This window comes from Pipra filicauda, unplaced genomic scaffold (assembly GCF_003945595.2).
Source record: "Pipra filicauda isolate LSUMZ 115617 unplaced genomic scaffold, ASM394559v2 scaffold80_size11013439_pilon, whole genome shotgun sequence".
NCBI lineage: Eukaryota > Metazoa > Chordata > Aves > Passeriformes > Pipridae > Pipra > Pipra filicauda.
In genome coordinates, this window is record NW_024104987.1 from 9121103 (window position 1) to 9145458 (window position 24356).

General features: G+C 39.4%; 1 protein-coding gene across 1 annotated transcript in view; it reads right to left on the minus strand.

The window, feature by feature from the left end:
* B3GNTL1 (UDP-GlcNAc:betaGal beta-1,3-N-acetylglucosaminyltransferase like 1) overlaps nucleotides 1-24356 on the minus strand; it is a 112693-nt gene that overhangs the window by 57960 nt on the left and 30377 nt on the right. The window contains exon 6 of the mRNA XM_027715657.2: nucleotides 23165-23260. Coding sequence (XP_027571458.2) covers nucleotides 23165-23260 — 96 coding nt within the window. The remainder of the gene's footprint in view (nucleotides 1-23164; nucleotides 23261-24356) is intronic.

Sequence of the window (24356 nt, forward strand, 5' to 3'; positions counted from 1 at the left end):
TGGCAGCAAGTCATGAGATGAGCTCTGCTGCTTGATGGGGCTGCCCCATGAATGTGGAGCTCTGCAGGGCTGCTCGAGCTGGTGGAGCTGCACCAGTGGTTCTGAGGAGGATTTGCTGCTCTTCCCCTCCTGGCCACACATCCCCCACACCCTCCCTCGCTCCAGCCCCACTGCTGAGCCCTCAGCAGCTCAATTCAGCTTTCTAGCCAAGCCAAAAGGAATATTTCTGTTTCTCTCTGTATTTCCCACCAGCCCAGCAAGCTAAATTGGCTCCTTCAGGAGGAGACAAGCACCAGAATCAGCTCAAGGGAGGGTGCTGGGCTGCCCTTCTGGCAGTCAGGTTTTTGGGCAACAATGACTTCTCAGACAAGCTCAGCAGCTCTTAAGGAACTTTTGGCTGCAACCCCACACCAATCTCTTTAAACACCTGCCTTCTTCTGCCTCCTCCCACCTCTGAGCAACACAGGTGCTCCTTCACACCTCGAAGTGCATTAAACAAACAGGAAAACTTTTCTGCTTTTCTTTGTGAAGATCTGAACTGGCTCATTAAGAAGCCGGTTAAACCCTTGTACCAGCAAGGAAATGGGTGGGATCGTGAAGAAAGGAGAGGGTAGGACCTGTGTAAACTGAAATATCAAAGAACCACAGCTGAAAAATACACTGGAGAGCACTTAAATACAGGAGCAAAGACCTTGTGGAATTCAATCTGAAATATGTATTTACTGTAAGACAAACTTCATGCTGAATGATGTTTCATTAAAACATAAAAATGTCATTGCTGTTTTGTTTAGACCAGCAAAGGGCAGAAATGAACACACACCTTTGCTTTACAATTGTGTAGAAATAAAAAAATGGTTTGTAATGTATTACTTCCAGTAACACCATTAACCAGAAATCCCCTACAATTCACCTCTCTTATTTTCGCCATTTTTGTAGGTAATGCAACAAAACAACCTGAAATGATCTAATGAAAAGCAACCTGGAGCCAGGATTTGCCATTTTCTCTGCAGGATACACAGATATACTTTATATAGCATTAGATATCCCCTGCTGTCTGTGAGCCAGGGCTCCTGAGGAGATGCCTTCCACAGCAGGGACAGGTCTCAGTAGTTCTCTACAAACACAGTTGTACATAATAACATGAAAAAATCCTGTATGTCAAAGCTGCACTTGGTTCAGCTGTAAACAGCAAAGGACTTACTGCTCACGGGCTTTTTGCTCCAGATTTCCAAGTGCAGCTGGACACTGGTGCTCCAAGGAAGTAGTTGGGCTAATCTGGTAACTCTGTATTACTTCAGGCAAGATCACACTGCCCAAGCTTTGTTTTTAATTCCATGTATAAAATCAACCAAGTGAGTAAAGTGGAGGTCTTCATTCTGACTCCAATTTTGCTTTTGCTATAAATCTCATCATAGTCTTCATTCCTCCTGAAAACAAGGAAACAGGACTACTCTGTAGCTTTGAAGAGTCCCAATATGCCTTGATTGGCTGTTAACTCAAGGAATTATTAGAAAAATATACTAGAAAAAGGAGCAACTGAATAGAAGGAGGATAAAAATCAACAATTCAAGGGTGTGAGATGAAATTAATGACGGGTTTTAAATGAAAACAATGCATTTTTAAAATGTTTATGCCAGGCACAGGGGCTTTGACAATGAGCTGAAAGCATTTTGGTTTTTTTTCCCAATTACACAAACAAGAACTTTACTCAATTTTTTTTTCTGAGACCTTAAAGTAGTGAATTAATAGCTACTTTATAATGCAAGTAATAAAAGCAGTTAAATTCAGTCAGTTCTGTGCAATTAAGCAGCCATACAGTTGTCAGTTTTTTCCCTCCCCTAACTGAGTCACAACCATCTTTTGGCTGCTGCTATTTATTTGCTGTTGGACAGTCAAGAACATATGATATTCAAACAGAACTCTTGCACACACTTCACAATTCACTGGCCAGTAACTCGTTTGATGTTGTCAACAGCAGAAACAAATTCTTCATCTCTTTCATAATTAGTCCTGTGGCCAAAAGGTGGCCAACACTCACCACTGATAACCACGGTCGTACCCTGGGGTTTAGTCTTCTTCTTTCTCTGAGACACCAGTGCAATAAGGCTGACCACTCACTTCACCAGAAAAAGAAACCCTAAAAAAAGAACCACTTCCTTCTGGTGTTCAAATTCACCATATCTTTACGTTTGCTTTAAGTTTGTGCAGCTGACAGGGTTCAGAATAAACATTACTGTACAGAAAATGCTGACACACAGACTGAACCACAGAGCAGCTGATCTTATGTGAGTCCATAATAATGAACTCCCTGATGGAGTTTTCAACTTGGAAAACCCGATGTGTCCTCTATTTCAGATTCCTTTCATCAGTTAACAACTAAGGGCCTCATTCACGGGGTAAATTTATCTTGGGAAATGCCCTGGAAGCACAGACTGTACTCTTCCTATGTACAGTGGCCCACTATTTTCTGAAGATTTATCACATACATTTCTCACTAAGAGATTACGTTTCATTATTCCCAAAACTGAGTGTATTATACCTATTATGCAGCATTTTCACTAAAAAATACAGGATTTTTGCATGATCCCTCTGAAGAGTCTTACCTTGTTATATAAACCTTGTAGTTTAAGGGATTTAGGCTCAGTAATTTTATCCTTATTTTTTATTATCCTGTGTTTATTTATTGTTACAGCAGCAGCTGAAGGAAGCATTTGGAAACATCTCACAAGGAAAAATTCTTGTTGGCTTTTCACATTGTAAGTGTCCAGCCAGCTCCTGTACAATCACACAATAGCTAGTGAATTAGGAGTGTGGTTTTTAATTTATTGTAAGATTTCTTTTTTTTTTTTTTTTGGCAACACAGATCTCCAATCCAAGAACCATATCCAAAGTCTAGATGGCACTGGATTCTGGTTTCAGTTCATTCTTTGCTTTGGCCCTGATGTGAAATATAAATCAACCCCCCAGTGGAATGTAGCTGAGCTTTGCTAAGACTTCTGTGACTCTGCCATGCAGGGATCTGCATGAGAAAGCCAAAGAACCAGAATATAAAGACACAGGGTGACTATTTATATAACTATTAAATGACAAACACTATTCTCTTTTGTTGCTAGAGGGTATGATTCCATCTCCTTAGAGCATCATCCCCTCTGAACTGAACAAAAGAACTGAAGAAACTGAAGAAAAAAATGTGTTTTAACAAATTATTCATTTAGGTTATATTTTAAATAATAATTTGCTTAAAAAAATGTAGCTCTAGGTAATAAACAACTCAGTTGATTACTTATAGGTAAGGATACAAAATTCTTTTAGGTTTAAATCCTTCTCTGCCAAAATATCCTCTTACAGTCTCATTTCTGTAAGGATGGAAATGCAAGGAAGCTTTACTCAGAGTAGTTGAAAGTGGTCTCAAATTTTATATATATACACATGTAGAATGAAACTTGGATCTCCTTGAACACAGGAAAGCCTCTTATCTTCTGACCCACAGAACTCATGGAAACCAGTTCAGAGATTTAAAGGAGGGGTTTGAAGCCAACACACAGGTTTGGTAACAGCAGCTTTCTGTCTGAGCATCTCCAGAGCTCAGGAAACCTTTGGTTCATAACCACTGGGATATATGTAAAATCTGTGCACTCTTTGCATCAGTGTTTGACTGCTCAGGAGGTGACAAGCTACACAAACCACAAGAGAATCCACCACTTGGACTGCACTTCCTTGAATTTCTCAAAGGTTCCCAACGTAGGTGGACAGCAACACCAAAAGAAGCATTGGAAAGGGTTGTACCACCAGGATAAGGGATGAACAACATTGCACACATGGACAAGAGAGCAAATGTTCTGAAAGCAGGAGAATTATGTTCAACTGAAAGACCAGACAAGAAATAAGTGAATTATTGCAACAAAAAAAGAAAGAGAGGCCATGTATTCTGGAATAAACACTTCTAAAAGGCACAGGACAGTGTCTGACAGCAAGAGGGTTGTTATCTGTACCCAGAAGGATGAGGCTGCAGTCTGTGCAAACACAAAAAAGGTTAGCTTTTGTGTGTTCTAGAAGCAACACACAGCAGAGCCTGGACCAGAACCAAACTGGTTTAATTCCTGTAAATGCTTCTTAATGAAACAAATAGATCCTGTATTCCTAAATTGTACCTGAGCAATGATTAACACTGATTTAATACATTCCTGCACATTTTGACATTGCTCAGTGACAGGTGGTCTAGGCTTTTTCATTGGGTTATTTTTTTTTGGTTGGTTGTTTTTTGTTAATTAAACAGCTTTTGTGATCATAACAGTCTCAGTTTCAAGTTCTTTGTCATGTTTCCAGTCTGCTGTAATTCTGTAATAGCTGGTAGAGGTCTGAGATTTAACCTTTTCTGATACCACAGCTCACCAGACTATTATAGGAGAGATAACCTTCAGTCCCAGGTAACATTTCAACTCCTAACAATCAAACAACATTCCTTTTTAGAAGCTTGAAACCACAAAAGTGAAATTTTTACATACAAGATTTTCTACCTTTTCCAATACTTCTGTTTATCTAAATAAAACCACCAGAACCCATTTATCACTTTTCATTTGAAGGCCACGTCAGACTCTTTGAGAGGAATGTCCACTGTCTCTGCCACCTTTCCTGGCACAGAGGGAGGTTTCCTTCAGGCATTTTTTTTTTTTTTGCAATGAGGTAGAACTTCCTACTTATAAAAAAGGTTCTTACTATGATTTTCACGTCAGTTGGGATTAGCAACTCACTGAAAATTTAGTTTTTCTTTCACTTTATCTGTACTTTCTAGTTCTCCTTTTTCTTTTTATCCCTGTAGGTTGTTCTTCTACGACAAAACCTCTCCCAGCCACTGACAGCCTCAGTTCACAGTCCTGCAACCTGATTTATGTCTGAAACATTTGATGAGCTTTTTATTTATTCAAGTTGAGGATTCCAGTTGTACTTTCCCTCATTTTTAAGTCTCTTAAGGTTTATATAAATCAGAATTTTGGTCCTTTCAAAAATTACACATCTGGCGAGAAACAAACTTGCTGGTAAATGGATCACATGTTACTCCCTCCTCTTTTTGTCTTCTATGCAAAAATTAAAGAAAAATAAAATCAAAAGCCAAAAACAGAGAAAAGAATTTGCAGGGCATCTTAGGGGGAAAGAACAGAGTGAGAACACTACAGGCTTCTTGGGATGCTGTGTCAACTGCTCACACCAAAATATCTGCTTCAATGAAACGCCTAGAAATGGTGCACTTTACCCCAAACTTCAAAGAGCCAGACACAGCAAGCACAGCACAGGCTGGAATCCACCCAGAATTCCCCACCGAGAAGACGTAGAAAAATATAAAGCAAATATTGTCTCATTTTGCAATCACTGCTTAAAGACACCAGGCATGACAGAAAAGCCCAGTGACAAAAAGAGAAGCACATTTGCCTGTGGTTACCTCATCTTCTTGCACACTGCCTGTCACTTAATTCTGGAAATACACATTGTGGGGTTTTATAAACATCATTTTCATTTCCTTTCCAGGCAGTTGTCTATCAACAGTCCTTATTATTATTGTGCCTAACTATGTCAACTCCACAGAAAATTCCAGCCTTCTGTCCAAACATCCCTCAGCTTCTTTCTCAAAGGCCTGTAAGGAAACAGAAGGAAGCACAATATAAAAGCACTGGAGCATATGTCTGTGCACTTTCCACCATCAAAACAGAAAAATCACTGACCCAGAAATATCCTGAGCTGTGTAGGGTTCTCTAAGCAATCAACAGAATGTATCTTGGCTCTATACAACTCAGAATTATATTTTTCTTTATCTTTTTTGTTTCCTCCTTAGACAAATGCAATGGTAACCTCTGATGGCACATGATGATGTCTGTGGTAAGAAGGCTGGAAGCAAGATCAGGGTGCCCAGGGTCTGGGGAAATACAGACACTGCCTTAAATGAAACTAGAACTCTAACCTGTAATTGGTTTCTGGATGAAAAGCCTTCCAAAGCCTCTGTCAAGGGTGGTATTCAAGTGAGGGAAGTGGAACAGGACTTCTTGTCCAAAACACAGCATGGAGTGTTTTCACTGCAGGTGGAAAGGAACAGCAGAGTGGAATTCTGCCACAGCAGGAGGTGATGGGACCACTTGGTTTTTCTAGCAAAAATAGTGGGATTTTTCAACATTCTCTGTTACATTTTCAATTTGCTGGACTCCTACTTATGAAGCACGGGTTTCTTTGCAGCACAGCCTCGAGGGCTCTTGGTTTTTCTCCATCTATTTTGACAATACTGAATTTTTGGGTAGGTTTTAAAGACTTAATCTCATTAAATAAGTCAAAAAGTGATGCTTTGGAAATAAGCACTTCCAGCTGCTGTCATACAACGACCACCTTCAATTGTGGCATGTCCTCTCTAAAATTCTCTCAAACAACTGTTTACAATTGTTGCATCTGTGTAGCATTATGCATTTTCTTTGATTTTGATGTACAAAAAGAACTGCTTTAGGCCCAATCCTGGAGTGGATCTAGAAGATGCAAACAAAGCAAGTACATCTCTTTATAAAATAATCATAGAATATCCTGAGTTTGAAGAGACACATAAGGATCATCAAGTCCAAATGCTTACCCTAAAGATACTACAGTATGTTTAAATTAAGAATAAATCAGCATCCAATAAAACAGCACTTCCTAAAATGTCTAACATACAAAATATTTGTTAATATTGCTACAGCTGCCTTGTCAGCAAAGAAAACATCAAATAAACCCTAAATCTACTGGCTTCTAAAGTGCATCTTATGTGCCTTGTGTAAATATATTATCTACTAAATGCTTTAAAACACAAAACAACACAGTTCTTCTGTGGTATTAGCCAGAGACTGATGACAGAGACAACATTAATTTGGAACTTAAAGGAAGAGATGCCTAAAACGTAGGCAAAGCACTGAATAATCTTATCCTGATACATTTGCATTCATAAAAAACGCCACCGAAACTCACTGAGCTTTGGTTCAGATTAAAAAAAGAAAAAAAAAAGAAAAAAAATTCCTTTGTTCAGTGTCAGTAAATTATAACAACACTGCATGTGCAGAATTCCAAGCTGCCTTTGTACACAAAGTGCCCCAGTGACATAAGCCAGTGAGGCTCTCACAGCCCAGTCCCTTTGATCCACACATGTGAGGAGCCCACGCCCAAACACGCTCTCTCAGCCTTGGTGCCTCAGCTCCCCAGGGACACCACAGCAGTTTGAGTGTCAGGCTCGTTAAGCAAGAGCAGGAAAATACTCCAGAAACAGTCACACAGTTTGTTAGTTCCAATATTAACTGTCATTTTTGATCGATGGTGTTTTACAATTACAACCAATTTCTGAGTGCTAACATTGCTCTTTTGATGGTTCACCAAATTCATGAATGAGCCACGAAAAACAAACTCCCAAGAGGCTGGAAAAGATTTGGCAATTTCCATTCCCAAGGTAGACAAACCAATATTGTTAATTTTGCCTTCTCCCCTCAGTCTCTGACATAACAACAACCTTTCCTGAACTCCTCTCATTTTGGATTCTTTCCTCCTGTAACTCTCAAAAAAACTTTCAAAACTTCAGCAATTCTTTCCTTTCTATGGATTCTCTGAAAAAAAACCCACCCAAACCAATCCACATGCACAGCATTTCTTATCCCATTCCTGGCCTCTCACTCTCCAGTGGACAGAGCAAACCCTTCTATTAACGGGGATATGCTCGGAGGGTTCACAGCAAGCATCCAGGAATGCTCTGTGTGTCTGTGGAGAGCACTTGTGCCTCACATCTCAAAAACAACATGCTGAGAATCACCAAAAAGATTGCTGGACCTTGCAATGGCATAAAAAAGCTGTCAGGGCGAGAGAGGGAAAGCCATTCATGCTTGGTGAGAAAGGTAGAAGTATTTAGGAGTAAAACTATTCATTTCTGATTGAAAACAATCAAAGGCCAAGGAGAAAGAGGCATTTTGTTGTCTTACTGTATTCCAAAATATGCCTTTATTGAAGGAGCAGAGAATTCTGGCAGGGAGGGTGGCTGAGGCAGAGAAGTGGATGAACCCAGGGGATATAAAGAAATCATTTGCCAGAGGAGGAAAAACCATGGCCCAAATGGACTGGGAATGTTGAAGGGGCAGCAGTACGACAAGAAAATGATGGGATTGAACAATAGCAGGATATCCCCGGGTGTCAAAGGCCCAAAAACCCAGTAGCACTGGAGAGGAGAAGGCAGAGCATTGCTGGAGTTGTTTATGTTGGGGGTGTGAAGGTCAGCTACTTACGGGCACTTAATGTCAAGTGACATTAACAGGGACAAAACAGGATCTGACTTTTAAATTGACACCTTGTTTTTACTGACTTCTAATGAGATATAATCTGAAGGCCTTCAAGAGGGACAGGCAGCCAGAAGAATTCTTCCTTAATGTGAGGGTAAGGAGATAAACAGCAATTAGCAGTGGAGAGAAAGGGTTAAACCAGCCTGAGACAAACAAACAAACAAGTTCTTCAATTCAGGCTAAAAGGTTCTCATTTCTTCCATAACAGAATACAGATGATTCACAGCTGTTTGGCATCTGCTGCACTTCTACCTAAAGAATGTGTTCTCTTTGTCATTAGATATCTCCAAACACAGGGCTGGGAGGACTCACATCCCATTTACTGCAGCATGAGCATCCTATACATTATTAAAAGGTTCCTTACACATTTTTGATGGTTGGAAATCAAGAACTAGAGACCTACAGGCACAACATAAACACAGTATCTGCTTACCTACATCTAAGAAAGGACGTTTTCACTTAGACAGTTATTTAATTTTCACTTAATTAATTTGTGAACGAATCTAAAAGTATCACCCTTCAATTCCAAGCATGATTTTTATTATGTACACTGTTAGCAAATAAGAAAAATCTTGCCATTAGAAAGGCCAAAAAGTGTCAGTTCTTATTTATGATCAGAAAAATCTCATTTTTACTGGATGATTCAGAAAATGTAGTTGTTACTGAGCTGCAGCATTTCACTAATGCAAGAAGAGACAAACTTATGCTTCTTTTGTTCTGAAATGCTGAAGTTTTTGATCACGTGAAAGCAATTTTATGTATGTCGCTGATTCAAAGCAAAAAAAAAATATGCATTACTTCTGGCATCAAATTATTCTATAGAATCACATGGATGAAATAACTCAGTTAAAACAGCTGTGCAAAGTACTCAAATTGGCTTGCTTTCTTCCTTTCCAATAAACCTCTAGCCTGCTTGGAAAGTCCTATTTTTTTCCAGACCTCAGTTTGGTTGGCTTATTTGGTAATCTGTCATCTTTCACAGGCACATACTTTCTTATTTTCTACAGCTGTGGACATTAAAAAATCAAATTCAGAAGCTTGAAACTTGCTAAAGCAGGAAGAAATAACAGCAAAGCACAAGTAGTAGTTATTTAGATAAATTCAAACATAAAAGAGACATTTACCTATTTTCTCTTCTGAAAGAAAAGACTAAAGTTTCCAAGTTAATACAAACACATCTAATAGGAGTGCATTTGAAATGAATCTGTGCTAACCCTGTAACAGCCCCCAAAACATTAAGAACAAACACCTTTCCTAAATGCAGTATTTTAAAATGAATGAACAGCAACAAATGCAAAGTTGTGGTCAAAAGATCCCCAAATTTAAATCAGTTGATACGTAAAGCCACTATAAATGGCAAGAGATTTGCATCCACAGGCTATATCTGGGCACATATATCAGCCCCCATTATTTGTAAATTCCTGACAATGAGAAGCCCTGAAATAACAGTAAATATTTCACACCACTTAATGCCAGAACAAACACACATCTGCCCAACAGGACAGGGTAAGACAATTCCACAGCCCTGAGCCCACAAAATCCTTGTTTTAGGAGAAGTGGAAGAATTTTTCCAAGTATTGGTTGAACGATTCCCCCATCCTCCCTCCCGCCAGAGCTCTGCACTAAGATTAATGAAGTAGTTCATGCCTTTCAGAGCTACAGGAAGCTCAAATAATGACTAAATATTCTTCAGTTGTTCTCAAACTTGTCTGTGCAACTCTCTCGAAACTCAAGACTCTGATAAAATTACAGCTCTTTATCTCCCAAACAACCAGATACCTGGAGCACAGCCTTGTTAGTGTCCTGATTTTCTAAAATTATAATTATTATAGATTATTGGAGGAATAGTGGCATAATTCCTTGGGTAAAGTATCTCAAATTCAGAGAGGCACAACGAAAATACATTTTAAAAGGCAATTATGGAAACTGTACCTGGATAAGGTTCTGGGTTTTTTTGTTTTTGCTTTTTTTTGCAAAAGGCAGATAAGCTACTTCTCTTTGCCAGCTGCTCACACGTGATTATGGATAGTCACAGATGTTGAGTCATCATATACACAACATCCAAACAACATCTTTTTGCTTTAAAAAGAGGTTTGACAGAAATTATAAAAGCCAAACCCTGTTATTTTTCTTATCATTATAAACAGACATAAAAAATACCACTAAGAAACATTTTTGGTTTGCTGATGGTGGTGACAGGTATCATTTCAACAATCACCAAAATTAACCAAATATAACAAACACCAGATGGAAACTCAACTTTCAGATTATGTGAAGCAGTAGCAGAAATATGTTATGCTTTTAGAAAGAAGTTTATTTCCTTGTAAAATTTATTATTTGTGTTTATAGAGCTCTCTGGCAAGAGGTCTGAGCAAAGATTGCACTTCAGGCTATTCATCAAAAGTCCTACACACAACTTCAAAAAGTCCCAGTGTCACTGAGATGGAACATCAGGCTGCAAAATAACTATTTATCTTGTAATTTTGGCAAGATTCTGACTTGACCAGCAAATATTTGGCTACTGATCCACGGTCAATATGAAACAACTGACAGTTTTCCATTAATTTGCAGGTAAATACCTCGGCATGACTTATTTTAAATAAGTGGTCTGGCAAAGGTAGCTTTACATTTGCACAGCAGAGCTGCAGGCAACTGTCATTACTAATCCTTAATGTTCCTGTTTTTAGAGGGCTCAGGCTGTCAGTCTGGTGCTGCTCAGTGAGTTTTCCTTCCCTGGGACAGGACTCAGCTGCACCCACGTGGCTCTGCTGCCCTTGCAGTCACACAGCAGATGCATTGGCCTCTTTCAGACTAAAAATTCATATCTATTAGCGTTGCTTATGTATTATTCCTAACAAATTAGCACAAGCCCTGCCCCAGCAGCGGCTTTAAGTTTGCCACTAAGGCTGAAGCTATGTTACAATTTTCACTCAAGTTGAATTGAGTTCTATGTCTCGCTGCTTGCACCTGGTTTCCTGCTATAAAAAGGAGATTTTGGACTTCACCTCTCCCTAATGCAGAACTTGAAACTGAAGTATCAGAGAACACATGCTTGCTACTGAGGCATGTAATTTCTTCCTTCCTCTTTATTCTAAAATTATTCACATTACCTACTTGATGGGGGGAAAAAAAAAAAAAAAGCCCAAGCTTCAAGTCCCACAAGAATGTGGCAGATCCTTGTCCCAGGGACCCCGCTCTGGGTGAAGTGCGTGCTGTCCTGTCAGACAGAAAGTAATTCCTTGTTCCTGAACAACAAAACATGTGTTTACTACGGATACTGTTTCAGGCATTTAAGAAATATTTTTATGCTTTGCTTTTGTCATTTTATCAATGCTCTAGTTGTGTTCAATGGCATCCTCCATTGTCCAGAGCAGCAGGATGACAGACCCAATCACTGGGACTTGACATTAACGTGCTCACATTCCACGGCCACGGCTTGATTATAAAAGCCATGAAAGAGTGAATTTAACATATGGCAGAACACCAGAATTTTTTTCCTGTTCCCAGTTCTAGAAACCATCTTTCTGATCTCGAACAGCAACCAGGCCCACAAAGTTTCTTGTCCTTCCACTACGCTGGTTTTGTTAATTCTCCTCTTCTCATGGCCTCCAAAAGGGCAGGGGATGTTTCCTCCATCACTGACCACACCTGTTAAACTTGAAGATCAAAATTATTTCTTGGCTGACAAAAGTGTTATTAATTTTCCATCACTAATACATGATTATTTATACAGTTCTACTGGCAAAGAGGAAAATGGGAATTCTTTGAATGTGGCACCAACACCATCATTACTGCAACAGCCCCACTCAGTCTGAAACAAAATGAGATACAGTTAAAATTCTTTTAACTGCTGGAAAATGCCTATTTACATGAGCATGCCAAGCAACACTGTCAACAGAGGAGATGCCCCACGTCACTTGCAATCATGAGAATTTCAAGGAAAACTGCTCTGAAGGCAAAAGGATAATAGTTCATCCTTTTTAATTTGCAGGCAATTGCTCCCATTTAAGTTCCTGTATAAAAATGTATTAAAATTTGGGAGGGACTGTGCTTTAAATATAGTTCAAGCTAAAAGAATTAAAATGTGAAATGACACAGTGGCAACTCCCGCAGTAAATGAAAGGGTCAGCTGTCCTGCACCTTCTAAAAGGAGGAGACAAACATCTTGCAGAGAAACACAAAATGCACAAAAAGTTTTTAACCCCTGATTCTGTCTCAACAGACATGGATCTCCCAGACCAGAACACTCAGCCTCGTAGCACCAATAATAATTCTTTCAGCCCAGAGACAGAACCAAGGCCACACAGAAGTGACTTTGTGCAACTGAACTGGGCTGCAGCCCCCAAAAAGTGCCCTCGCCGACGGCCGGCGCTGGCAGGAAATCCTTGAGCCTTGATCTGCCCACGTGGAGCGGAGCTCGCCGGCCACAGACCAGCCTCTGTTCTCCTGGAATTGTCAACATCTGCTCTGCAGATCGACGAATAATTTCATGACACGCACAAAAAAAATCTCTCCTACTGACTCCAAAGGTTGTTGGCTTTGGTTTGTTTTGTTTGTTTGTTTTTTTTTTTTAATCTTGAACGCGAAATCTGACACTGAAATTAGGAGAGGGCCTGGTTTACTCTAAGGTTTCAATTCTTCTGAAAGATGCCATTAAAGTGCAATTCAGGGTGGGTAGAAAAAGCTAATGTTGTTGGCTACTACTTTCTAAAATCAGGTGGCCAAATAAATGTTGGCAGTTGAGATAACACATCATTTTCAAATATTGTAGGCAAATAGAGCACCAGTCCACGATGTGAGCTCTGCAGTAGCTGATTTTCTGCCCTAAAAGGTTTACTGTCAGAGGTTCTGATTTTGTAGATATCCTCCACCTTTGTTTACAACTATTAAAGAGTACTTTTGCAACACATCATCTTATTTCCCCTGAGGTCATCCAGGAGTCCAGGACTAAGTATTTCTTACCAAAAATTTGCTCTCTTCCATCCTTACACAGGACACAGGCTGTTTATTTCTCTTAATGGCATAAATACTGTTTCACTGTTTTGTCCTTTCCTGAGGTCCAGCAGTACAAGAGATGACACCCAATTAAAAACTCTTGCCTCAAGAAGAACAAAATTCTCCTTCCTTGTCCACTTTGATGAATCATGAGCATGTTCCATGTGAATGTATCTTAGATCAAACTTCATATTCTGTATCAACCTCTTCATTATTAACCACGTTAGTGTCACATATAACTCTCCATGAGAGGTGATTCCTTGGCTTGATTCATGCCAAGTACAACAAATCTCAACTCAAACATCTTACCCCTGGAAAAAGTGAGGCTGCAGACGTACAATGGACATATTCAACATGACCTGAGTTTCATTTAAAAGAAGAAACACGTGTGAGGACAGCTTAGCAACACTGTCATTTGAAAACTCAACTTTCCTGCTCTTTCAAGTCAGACATCAGGGGTTCTAAGACTGCCAAGCATTTGAATGGAGCAGTTTCTAATTTATTTTCATTTCACAGTCACAGAGGTATTTATTTATTTCTAAGAGCAGAGTGCCAATATGAAAGATATGAATGAAACTACAGGGATATGGCTCTACTACAGTTTTAGATGGTCACCAGGCCTGGCTAAAAAAGGAAGGGGAGCAAGGAAAAAGGGAGATGCACAGATGCATCACCACTGGCTTGTCTGCAGCCCTCATTAGCAATGCTACTCTTCATGATCAGAAGTGGAAGACTGGAAACAGAAATAATTAAAGAACAAATCACAAGGGGACTGAGTCCTTGCCAGTATAATTCTCAGTTTTCCTGGACTGGAACACACCGTGACAAGGCTTCCTGGACTGACTCCTGCACAAAGCACAGGTTGACTGTTGGCTGCATATGGGACACAACTATAAAACCCCAAATCCTTTCTCCTTTAGCTTAAATGCTCAGGAAATGCACAGAAGGAAAAGAATAATGAGAACATAAAGCTAAACATGGTCCTTTTAGTGTCTTGCTGAAGCACACACTACACTCAGGTCCACTGAACGACTTCTCTATCTCTCTTTCTGCCTTCTAGGATAATAAAGCTGAGATTTCTCTGCAATTTCCCAGCTGTAAATGCTGTGACAGTCCCATTGCTTCTTGCTTGGGTTCAGTATTACCTTGCTGGCCTGGCAGGACTCCAAGTGGAGTGTGTCAAAGAGTATGAGCACTGCTTATCACAGTCTGGTTTGTCTCAGAAACATTAAAACGGTTTAAATGCAATTGCCAACCTGGTGACCAATTTATCTCCTTCCCCTGAGGCCTTGACTCTATGATAGAGCATTTCCTGGACACGGGATTGTTTTCTCCTGAAGATATTATTAATCTGCTGCTTTCTTGCACTCATGGGTAGTTACATTTCAATTTCTTCATTGGAAACTACTAAGGAATCTGCTCCTCGCAAAATGAATGGGCAATGAGGGATGTGGTGAACTTGTGGCTCTTTTGTGAAGCATCAGGGAAAGACAAAATTATATGGGGGAAGAGATGAAACTGAGAATGAAGTGAGCAAGTGAAAGCTGCTGAGTGTTGTCACAGCCATAAAAACCAATTCCAAAAGTTGCAGTGGAAAACGGCAGAAAAGTTTAGGACACACGAAAGAAAACATAAAAAACCTGGCCATATGGTCCCAAAGTCCCCCTAAATTACAGTGTCAAACAGATGGGTTTCAGAGAAGTAAGTCCGGTATGTGTGTTGAAAATAGATTTCAATTAAGTTGTATTAAAAAAAATCAGAGTAACTACTATGTGATATTATGCACAAACTTGGGCCTCATTTCACTCACTTTTAACAAAGAACATGGGCATGAAAATTTGCTCCAAAGAATTCATAATTCTGCTGCAAAGGTGCTTAAAAAGGACATGGAATGGGAGATGGAGAATTGAGAACACACTGAGGCAAAAATCAAACCAGAGGCAGACCAAGTAAATCTAGTCCAGAAGCCTGTTTGTGCTCCGTGGCTGTGGAGGAGCATTTGTATAACATGTGCAGTCTGATGTAAAAAACAAACACCCAAAAACCAACAAAGCAAAAAAAAACCCACCAGAAAACAATCTTAACAAGCTACATTATAGACAGTACACTTATTTTGTCTTTAGTGGCTAAATATATCCTCCAAAGTTATAAAGATTAAAATGTTCTTTTAAGTAAAAATTGACCCATTCATTACACAGCAAGAGTTTGCCTTAATTTATCTTTATGGTTTTATAAAATAATCATAACCCTGAGATTAATATGTTCATGACTATATTTATTTCATTCTGACATTATTACAATACAGGTATGCAAAGAATTATCTAAGATAAATACAGACCTCTTGGCACGCTGTGAAATTATACACCTGAAAATAATAATTCCTTTTACTGCACAAACTTTCTGAACACCTATCCTTTGTGTTGACAGGAACGACTAAGATCTACTCCAGTAAATTCAACACCATAAATGAATGGTGGCTAATTTAGCTAATAAAAGAGGTCTGGTAACATCTGCTTTTTCTGTTTCAGTAGCTCTGAAGAAATCACTATAGTTTGCAGCAAGTACTAAGCCCTCCTACTCTGCCTGCCAGCAGCACCAGAATTTTCAGTTTAAGGAATTCTACTTGTAAAATGCAGGGTATGGAACTTTGGGGTTTTCATTCCTCCTCTGCTGCCTTTTCCTGCACGGTGGGAGCAAAAGGTTAAACCCCCCCCCATCACAGAAAGCAGCTCACCCTGAGAGGTGGCACAGGCCCAGCAGTGACACCAGGAGCCAGGTCCAAGAGCATTTCCTTCCTCACTGTGCTCCCCATGCCCTGCCACGTCCACATTCTGCTTTGGGAAGGGGTGGCTCTCCCATCTCACAGGGCACAGGCCCCCTCTGCCTCCTTCCCGTGGTTCTCAAAATGATGCACAGAACCTCTGCTTCTGGAGGAACCTGATGAGCCACTCACCCTTAAGATCATGAAATTGCCACAAGTGAATAGACAATATCTGTTTTTTTATAAAAAAGGACACACCAATCACAGCTGCACTTGATCCAAGTTAATGCCCTGACAAGCTCGCTGTAAGATTTTAATCTGCACAACTTCAGCTCAAGAACTTCTAATCACAGCCAAGGCTGTACAAACAGGATAAAAATGCCATGTCCCAGTTTGTCACACTTGCACTAAGAAAAAAAAAATCAAAATCAAATTGCAGGATCACAGAATATTCTGAGTTAGAAGGGAGACACAAGGATCATCGAGTCCAGCTCGTGAGTGAGTGGCCCCTACAGGGATCAAACCCACACCCTTGGCATCATTAGCACTATGCTCTAACCAACAGAGCTAATCATTCCTCATTAAATCTAGATCTTTATACTCCAAAGCTGTTGGACTGGATACAAATCTGGCTTTTTTTACAGCACAGAAAGGAAAAAAAAAACTTCAAACATAACAGTATAACATATATTGTTAATACTTCTGAGAGGATGCGGTGGATGTAAATATTTTAAAATTGAACTTCCTTGAGTAGTCACAAAAATCAGAAAAGCAGCAACTACTGTAGGGACAAATGTCAAACATGGCAGGGTGAGGTCAGTATAAAAATAATATGAAGGAACAAAATCTTAACTTTGATAGATCAAACTGGCCTTGGGACCTACTGCCTGTTATGGGATATGGTGTCCTCACACTCACACACTCACCACTCCAATTACCACAGAAATTACTGAGCTCTCCTGAAAATCTGGCCCAGTACTTTTATCACTAAAACCTGTGACCAAAAAAGGAAGTTGTTTTCCAATAATAAATAGAATGTGCTTAGCTCATGCTCATACACAATTTTTAAAACAGTGAAAATCTGTTCAATGCCCAGCTGCCAGAGACAAAGAAACGCTTTTTTTATATATAAGGCCATAATAGGGAGCTGCCTTGCAGATAAAATACGTTCAAAATCAGTAATTTTTATTACACTAGAAGCCACAGCAAAAATATTTCCCTTTCTTTTGTGGAATCAGCACTCTGATTTTCAAATTCAAAGAAAGCAAACGACAGGAAATGAAGGGTGTATCTGCCCTGTGCTCTCACATATGGATGACCAACTGAAAAATAAACATCACTGAATCAGTTGGAAACTTGTATTTGCAGTGGGTTTTTTGTTTTGAAAGGGGGGGGGGGAAGGTAGGGCTATTTCAATATCTCATCTACCTTTTTAACACAAAAACTGGGGTTTGTCCATCAGAAAGTAGGTAAAAGTATAGTTTCCTTAAGCTATAAAAGGCAATGATATAGAAGCCCAAAGTAAAACTTAAGTGCTGTTTATTTGTGAGCCAGCACATCAACAAGATAAATACAGAACATCAAACAAGAATAAGTGGAGCACTCAGAAACGGGAAGTTATTAGCTGGTTACACATCCATAATTGCAGCCCTACATTATCAACTAAGTCCTGATTTTATTTAAACATCTTGCCCTATTTTCAAAGTAATTTTCAAAAGTATAATAAAATGATAATAATAACTTGGAAAGCAAATTATGGGTATATGAAAATTTAACTGTTGACAGTCTTCCTTTACACTTGGCATTACCTGTCCATCTCCTACATCCAATGTCTTAAGAAAAATAGATTTTAGGATGGAAAGCTGTTGCATTCCATATTGGCATGGTTAATAATTTAAAATACAAGAAAATAGCTGGAACATATTGTAGCTCAAATCAGAGATGAATGTTTTGTATCTGTTTAATTTCTATGTCCATCAAAATCATACCATGCTTTTCCTGCCATACAAGGATCCATCCTGCTGTAAGGCTGCATTCATCAAGAACTGTTTGGAATAAAGCCAAACTTATTGTAGTCACAAATTGCTTTTATACTATATTATAATATTTCTGTTCCATTTAAACCTTGCCATGTATTAGGAACCACATTCCAGCCTTGTTTAAGCATGCAAATCATCCAACAAAATATGAAGAGGAAAAATCCCAGTTATTCAACACTCCTTCCCCCTATGGGACACCTTTAAACTCATGCAAAACTGCACACACACAAAGCACAAGCTGTATACATTTCTGAATTCCTCCAAACCTGTTTCTAAGTTCAAAATATGTGACCCTGAGCTGCCTTTACATAAAGCCTCACTGGGAAGTTCTAATTGTGCTTTGAGTTCACAGATGTGGGTAAGCCACTTCTCATTAAACTTTCTAGAGCTCCATGAACCCTTTGACACGCATTTTCACATGTAAATATAAACACTGTCAAGCTTGTGAAACTTTGGTTCATTCTCCTCCAGAGGAGAACAAGGATCAACCACAAAAGGAAGCAGCCAGTTGGTTTTTTCTTATATACTATAGGCTCAACCCCATATAAACCACTAAAATCTGCTGTAATAACCAGTTTGGGACTTTGGCTGTTTCATTCATTAAAGCATCAGGACCTCACTATTAATTACACATTTTTTAGATAAAAGGGGTGAAAGAAGAGGAAATGGTGACCAAAAAAAAAAATCCCAAGAAAGTGTTGAGTATCTTTTTATTGAAAGACAACAAACACAAGCGAGCCATTAATAGTGGCAAAGATGGGGGGGTGGAGGGGATTTCAATCAGCCTTTTCATGTTTTATTCATTTTTAAGTAAGAAAGCCTTTCCCTCTGTCCAGTTTTTGCCTTTACTAACATAACCAGACATCAGGCATTGCACACATCCATCCCCTTTCTGATGCTGCCTCAATGATTATTTCAGTTCTGACACGACGACAACCAACCCAAGCACTAATAAAGGTGGGATTTTCTGTCTGCAAGTGGACAAAACAGATGCTCTGTGCCAGAGATATCCAATCTGTGGCCCACCTGGAAAATTCATCTTACTTACAATCTATTCCTACCAGCTTTTGAGCACTAAGAAGATGCCTACTGAGACACATTATGGCAATGCAATACTGAGTGCACTGAATTTATGGAAAAGGTCCAGCCAGGCTGTCAGGTCCCCCTTGCTTTAAAAAACAAGCTACGTGCTCTGACTCAACCACAGTGCTGGATCTATTTCCAAACTGAGCATCTGTAGTAAGTTCTGATTTGAAGCATGAATCTTTATCAAATATTAATTAAACTCTAGTACAGGAGTGGAGAAGCGCAGCTTTTAAACCTATGAATGAACAGAAAGGCATGTGCTATAAAACTATAATGTTAATTATTGCTCTTCTGTCAGGTGGTTGGGAGAGATTATTCTTAAGAACTACAAATCACCTGTGACAACTTCCAGATTTATCCAGCAGGAAGAGCTCTGAGATAACCTGCAAAGGCCAGCAGGTATCAGGAAGTCAAGCAGACACTCACAACCACTGTGGTTTGTTCAGGCTGTTATTTATCTACATTAGGACAGTCCAGTCTTATCATGCACAGGCCCATTCCTTTTGGCAGGAGTCTCCTCATGTGTCACTCTAGACTTGCTGTCTGCTTTCTAAGTGAACAACCATATGAAAGCAGAGAAGTCTCTTGTCTTTGGGGAGGAAAAAATGGTAGGTCAGATGGAATTATGCTTCAGGCTGAACAGAACACTCCACGGGCTGGAGACTAAACTAAGCTAAGGCAGTGATTTAACAGACGTGGATATGAACTCAGCTCTTTTCCTTACAGTCTCCAACAATCCCTAAAAACTACTTGTATAAATATTTGTGCAATTAATCCAACCATAAAACCATTCAGACCTTTTTACTTATACAGCCCACTAAAATTTCCAGCATACAAGAAGGGCTGCATGATCAAACCTCAGTCACATTTACAAGCACAATCCAGACTCGGATATCCTGTTGGATTAGTTTTAATCTACATTTTTTTCACTTACTCCAACATCAAAACAGTCAGTTCTCTTAATTTGTTTACTCATTTTCTTCCTGTACCTGTCACTGTGCTCTGTTCTTACTGAACAGTTAAGATTATCCACTTTTAATTGGTTTTTCCACTCTTGGCCAGAAAGAGTGAGTCTACCAGAACACATATACATGTATTTTAAGGCTTATATCACTATACCTATAAAAGCCTGCTTTAATCACCTACCATTTATACACAAGATAACCATGAAAAAGCAAATATTAATCTTTTTAGAAGTAGGGTTTTTTCATTACCATGCTCTCTTTGTACTCTGCCAGTCCCCCCACACTCTCTGGGGTCTATATTCTGAATTTTCACGCATACCATAAAGTATCTTTGGAATGTTACAGTATAATTGTTTAGAGAAACATTTAACGGATGAGTAAGCATCAAGAGGCCAGGGCTAAGGGAAAAGAGAAGTTAAAATGCTGGCAGTATTTTGTATTGAATGATCTTCTCAGCATGAGGACAAGGGGATGGACATTTGATCCAAAAATATGGTATTGACTCAAGTGATACAAACCCAGAGCCAGCATGGAGGATAGGAAGGCACCTACCAAAATATCTGCTCCCACCCACCCCTCCCAAACTGGGCTTTGGGCACTGGCCAGTAGAGAAATCCAATGTTGTTTGATCAATAACAGGAATATTACGATCGGGGACGACATGATCTTGACAACTGGCTCTTTTTCCTTTTTTAATGCTTTCCCAATTTACTTCCCAAATAATCTGCATGTGCATGATAGAGAAATACAGAATTAGCTGGAAAGAGAGTCAGGCATCGAGTACAGAGGCGGCTACAAAAAAGCTGAGCATTCTTTCACTACAAGGAACTGCTGGAGACAACACGCTGTAAATTAAAGCAAATTTTCCTGAATTCCCTGAAGGATGCTCCTCTCAGAGATTGTACAAATCCATTAGCACAGGTCCATCATTAGTGTTTTCTTGGGGTTCATTTTCTGAAGAGAGTTTAAAAAAGCACACCCAAAATAAAGTGTATGGAGTGGGACAAATCAGGCCTAACCTTACATAATTGATTCATACCCTGATTATTACAGCACAGCTGAGAGGGCTTTTACTCTCAATTCCTCCTCAGCCACATACTTCAAGTAAGAAAAAAACAAAATAATCATCCCCCTACCTGAATTCCTGACCAGAAGAAGGGACACAGAGGCAGGAGAAGTGCTGACATGCTCTGGAGACCAAGCAGTTCTGTGATAGCAGAGCCAGAAAAGCCCAGCTGCCCCAGCCTGGTGCCACAGCTGAAGCTTATCCCATGATTGGGCACCTAAACTCTCCCTCCGAGGGGGTTCTGTGGTGCTTAACAACAAACAAGTTACAGCTGGTGCAGCACAACCTCTCCAAGCTTCAGACTTTCATAAAGTTCTCAGAAATGTGTTGCCTCTGAGGAATTGCTGTTCCTGCCTTAAGTTTGGTGGAGAGCAGGTAACGTGTTAAAAATCGACGAGGGGCACACAAATAGTGTGACTCTATAAATCTGAGCTTGTTAATAAACTCATGGATGAGTGGCACAAGTTCTGCTGTGGAGCCTTCCAGTTCCAAACTCAATGGATTTTTTAAAATTCCTAATATCTCTGTAAAATGGGCGAATCTAAACCATCTGTAAAAACAGTGGATTGATTAAGGCTTTAAGAGGTATCTGTAGGCACATGAGGTTGCAAGAGACTTCCCAGGTCACCATATTTGCATCCTACTATCAAAACCACTGTATTAAATCATCTCTTCCAGAACAAAGACTTCCCTATCTTAAAATGAGTTTTCTTTTTTTTTTTTTTTCATATCCTCCCTTAAATAACCTCAAAATTAGGATATTCCTTTTCATTTTCAGCTTAATTCATTAAAGACCTCATCCAGTGGCTTTTTAGATGAAACACTACAGACTGTGTAGGACAAGTTTTTACATCCTCAGCTTTTTCTTTCTCTTCACCAACACAGTGATCCAGGTGCTGCTGTCACATAAATTCACCAGATTAAATCTCTGTTTTTTCTAATGCCATACTCAAAGGCGAATCCAAATATTCTGTGGGTAACTTTTCCTGTAATTGCTTTCCCTTGGTGAATTGCAGGGAACTGTAACATCACTACTGACTTTAAAACAGGGTCTGTAGACTCCTTCCTGTGTTACAATGCCCAGAAGAGCCTGTGAGTATGTCTTTGGGGTTTGGTAATGGGGAACACAAGACAGTTTATAATGAAGTCTAACAAACTGGGTATGTTAATCTTTTCAGCCACTTAAATCCAGGGAAATCAAAAGCAAATGTCTTCCTACCATAGCATCCCAAAACCCAACCCCAAATACTTGGATCTTAATGCCTGCTGGGATGTTTTCTGCTAACCATCCATTAGGTTTCTTACAATATTCCATGCAACATTCCCCCACAAGCTGGATTGATTTCTTCCACGGCTTAACTTGTTTTTGCCAAAGTCTCTTTTAGTTCAGCACTGGCCTCCTGCCTAATGAAACAACCTTTCTTTATGCCAAAACTGTCATCTTCAGTTGCACAAGATGCATCTCACTTACAAACATGTGTAATGAGCCCAATGTTTAATGCCTGGAGAACTGCTATTTTCAAATGATCCTGAGCAAAACTTAAAACAGACACAGGAGTGGTCGGTACCTTGGGTGGGAAAGGAGTCGTTCTCAGGAAAGACTTTTTTCCTTTTGTGCTTAAATACACCTTTTACAAACAAATCCCTGATCATCAGAACACAAAAGCAGATGTATTTAAGCACAACAGCAGTGAGACATGGAAGGCTCACCCCGAACTGAAGTGAAAGCTTCATTCTCACCCAGTGTGAAGTCATCCTTCACATGCACCACAGCCTTGGCTCTTATCAAACAGACTGGCCTTTAAATACAAGAATCTGATAACCTTAGTAAGTTATCAAGCATTGCTAATGACTGAAAAAATCCATCTAAATAAACCTCCTGCTCTATTTTCCTGCCATAATTTTAGATACAGCTGGAACAAAAATACCTGTGTGAGAAGTTGCTCTTGGGTCAGGTTATTGATCCAGCGAGTGTATCGTTCAGTGGAGTCCAGTGGCTCTCTTCTGACTTGGCAACCAACAATCTAAAGCAAAACAAGATAAATCCCACAGTGTAAACTGCTGCACACCCACATGGCAACAAAACAAGTTCATAAAATAAACATTCAAAACATGGCAAGTCCAAGAATTATCTATACACTCCTTGTTACCCCCCTTTCATGTCCATAATATCATATGGCACAGTTGCTCTGCTCAACTGTTAATTAGTTACAGACTCTGAGGGTCTCTAGAAAACCAACATTGAGAAGTGTCCTTCCAACAGCTTCATTCATGGGAATATTTGAACCATTTTGGTTGAAATTTTCAGACGAACGTAGACATCTAAAATGCAAAATTTCACCCAAAATAGTTAAGGTTTGGCAAATGAAAATGGGAAGTTGAATAACACCAGACAATTGTACCAACAGTGCCATAAGCCACAATACCACACATGACTTTTAATTCATATAAAATAAAGAAAAAAAACCCAAACTGTATTAATCTTCAGATAGTCAAGTTCTGTTCAAGAACAGGTGGAAAACTTCCTTGGTTTATTTTCCACCCTAAGGAATGAAGTGCATATACTGAGCACAGCAAGTTTCAATCTTCCAGGTATCTGTATTTACAGAGCTGTAAACCCCACACAGATGGGAGCAGTCAGGCTGGAATTCTGCACGTGCAGTTATGAATACTTTTGATGTGGGAACAAAAACACCACGAGGAGACCTTGCTGGGGGACTGCTGGCAATGAAACATCACCATTTAAGACTATGATTAAATACAGTCCAAATAACAACCATGGAAAAAAAAAAAGAAAGCAAGATTTGCTTATCCCATAAGAATAAACCAAAATGTCTCTGAACTATGAAAATATTCCTCAATGACAATGACAAATTACTATGGAAAGTTTCAATCCTTACCCTAACTTACTCCTCAATCACAGCTAGGTAATAGCAAGACCTTTTCAGAAGGTTAACCTAAAATTCTTTTAAACTGAATATAAATTAGTAGAGTTCCTAGAGGTGTTTTTAATAGGGGCACTCCACAGAGATAAAAACTTGACAGAAGCTGTGTCAGATGTACATACATCCTGTTCTTCAAGGATTATTTTTATTTAAGAATAGAACTACATACAGAACT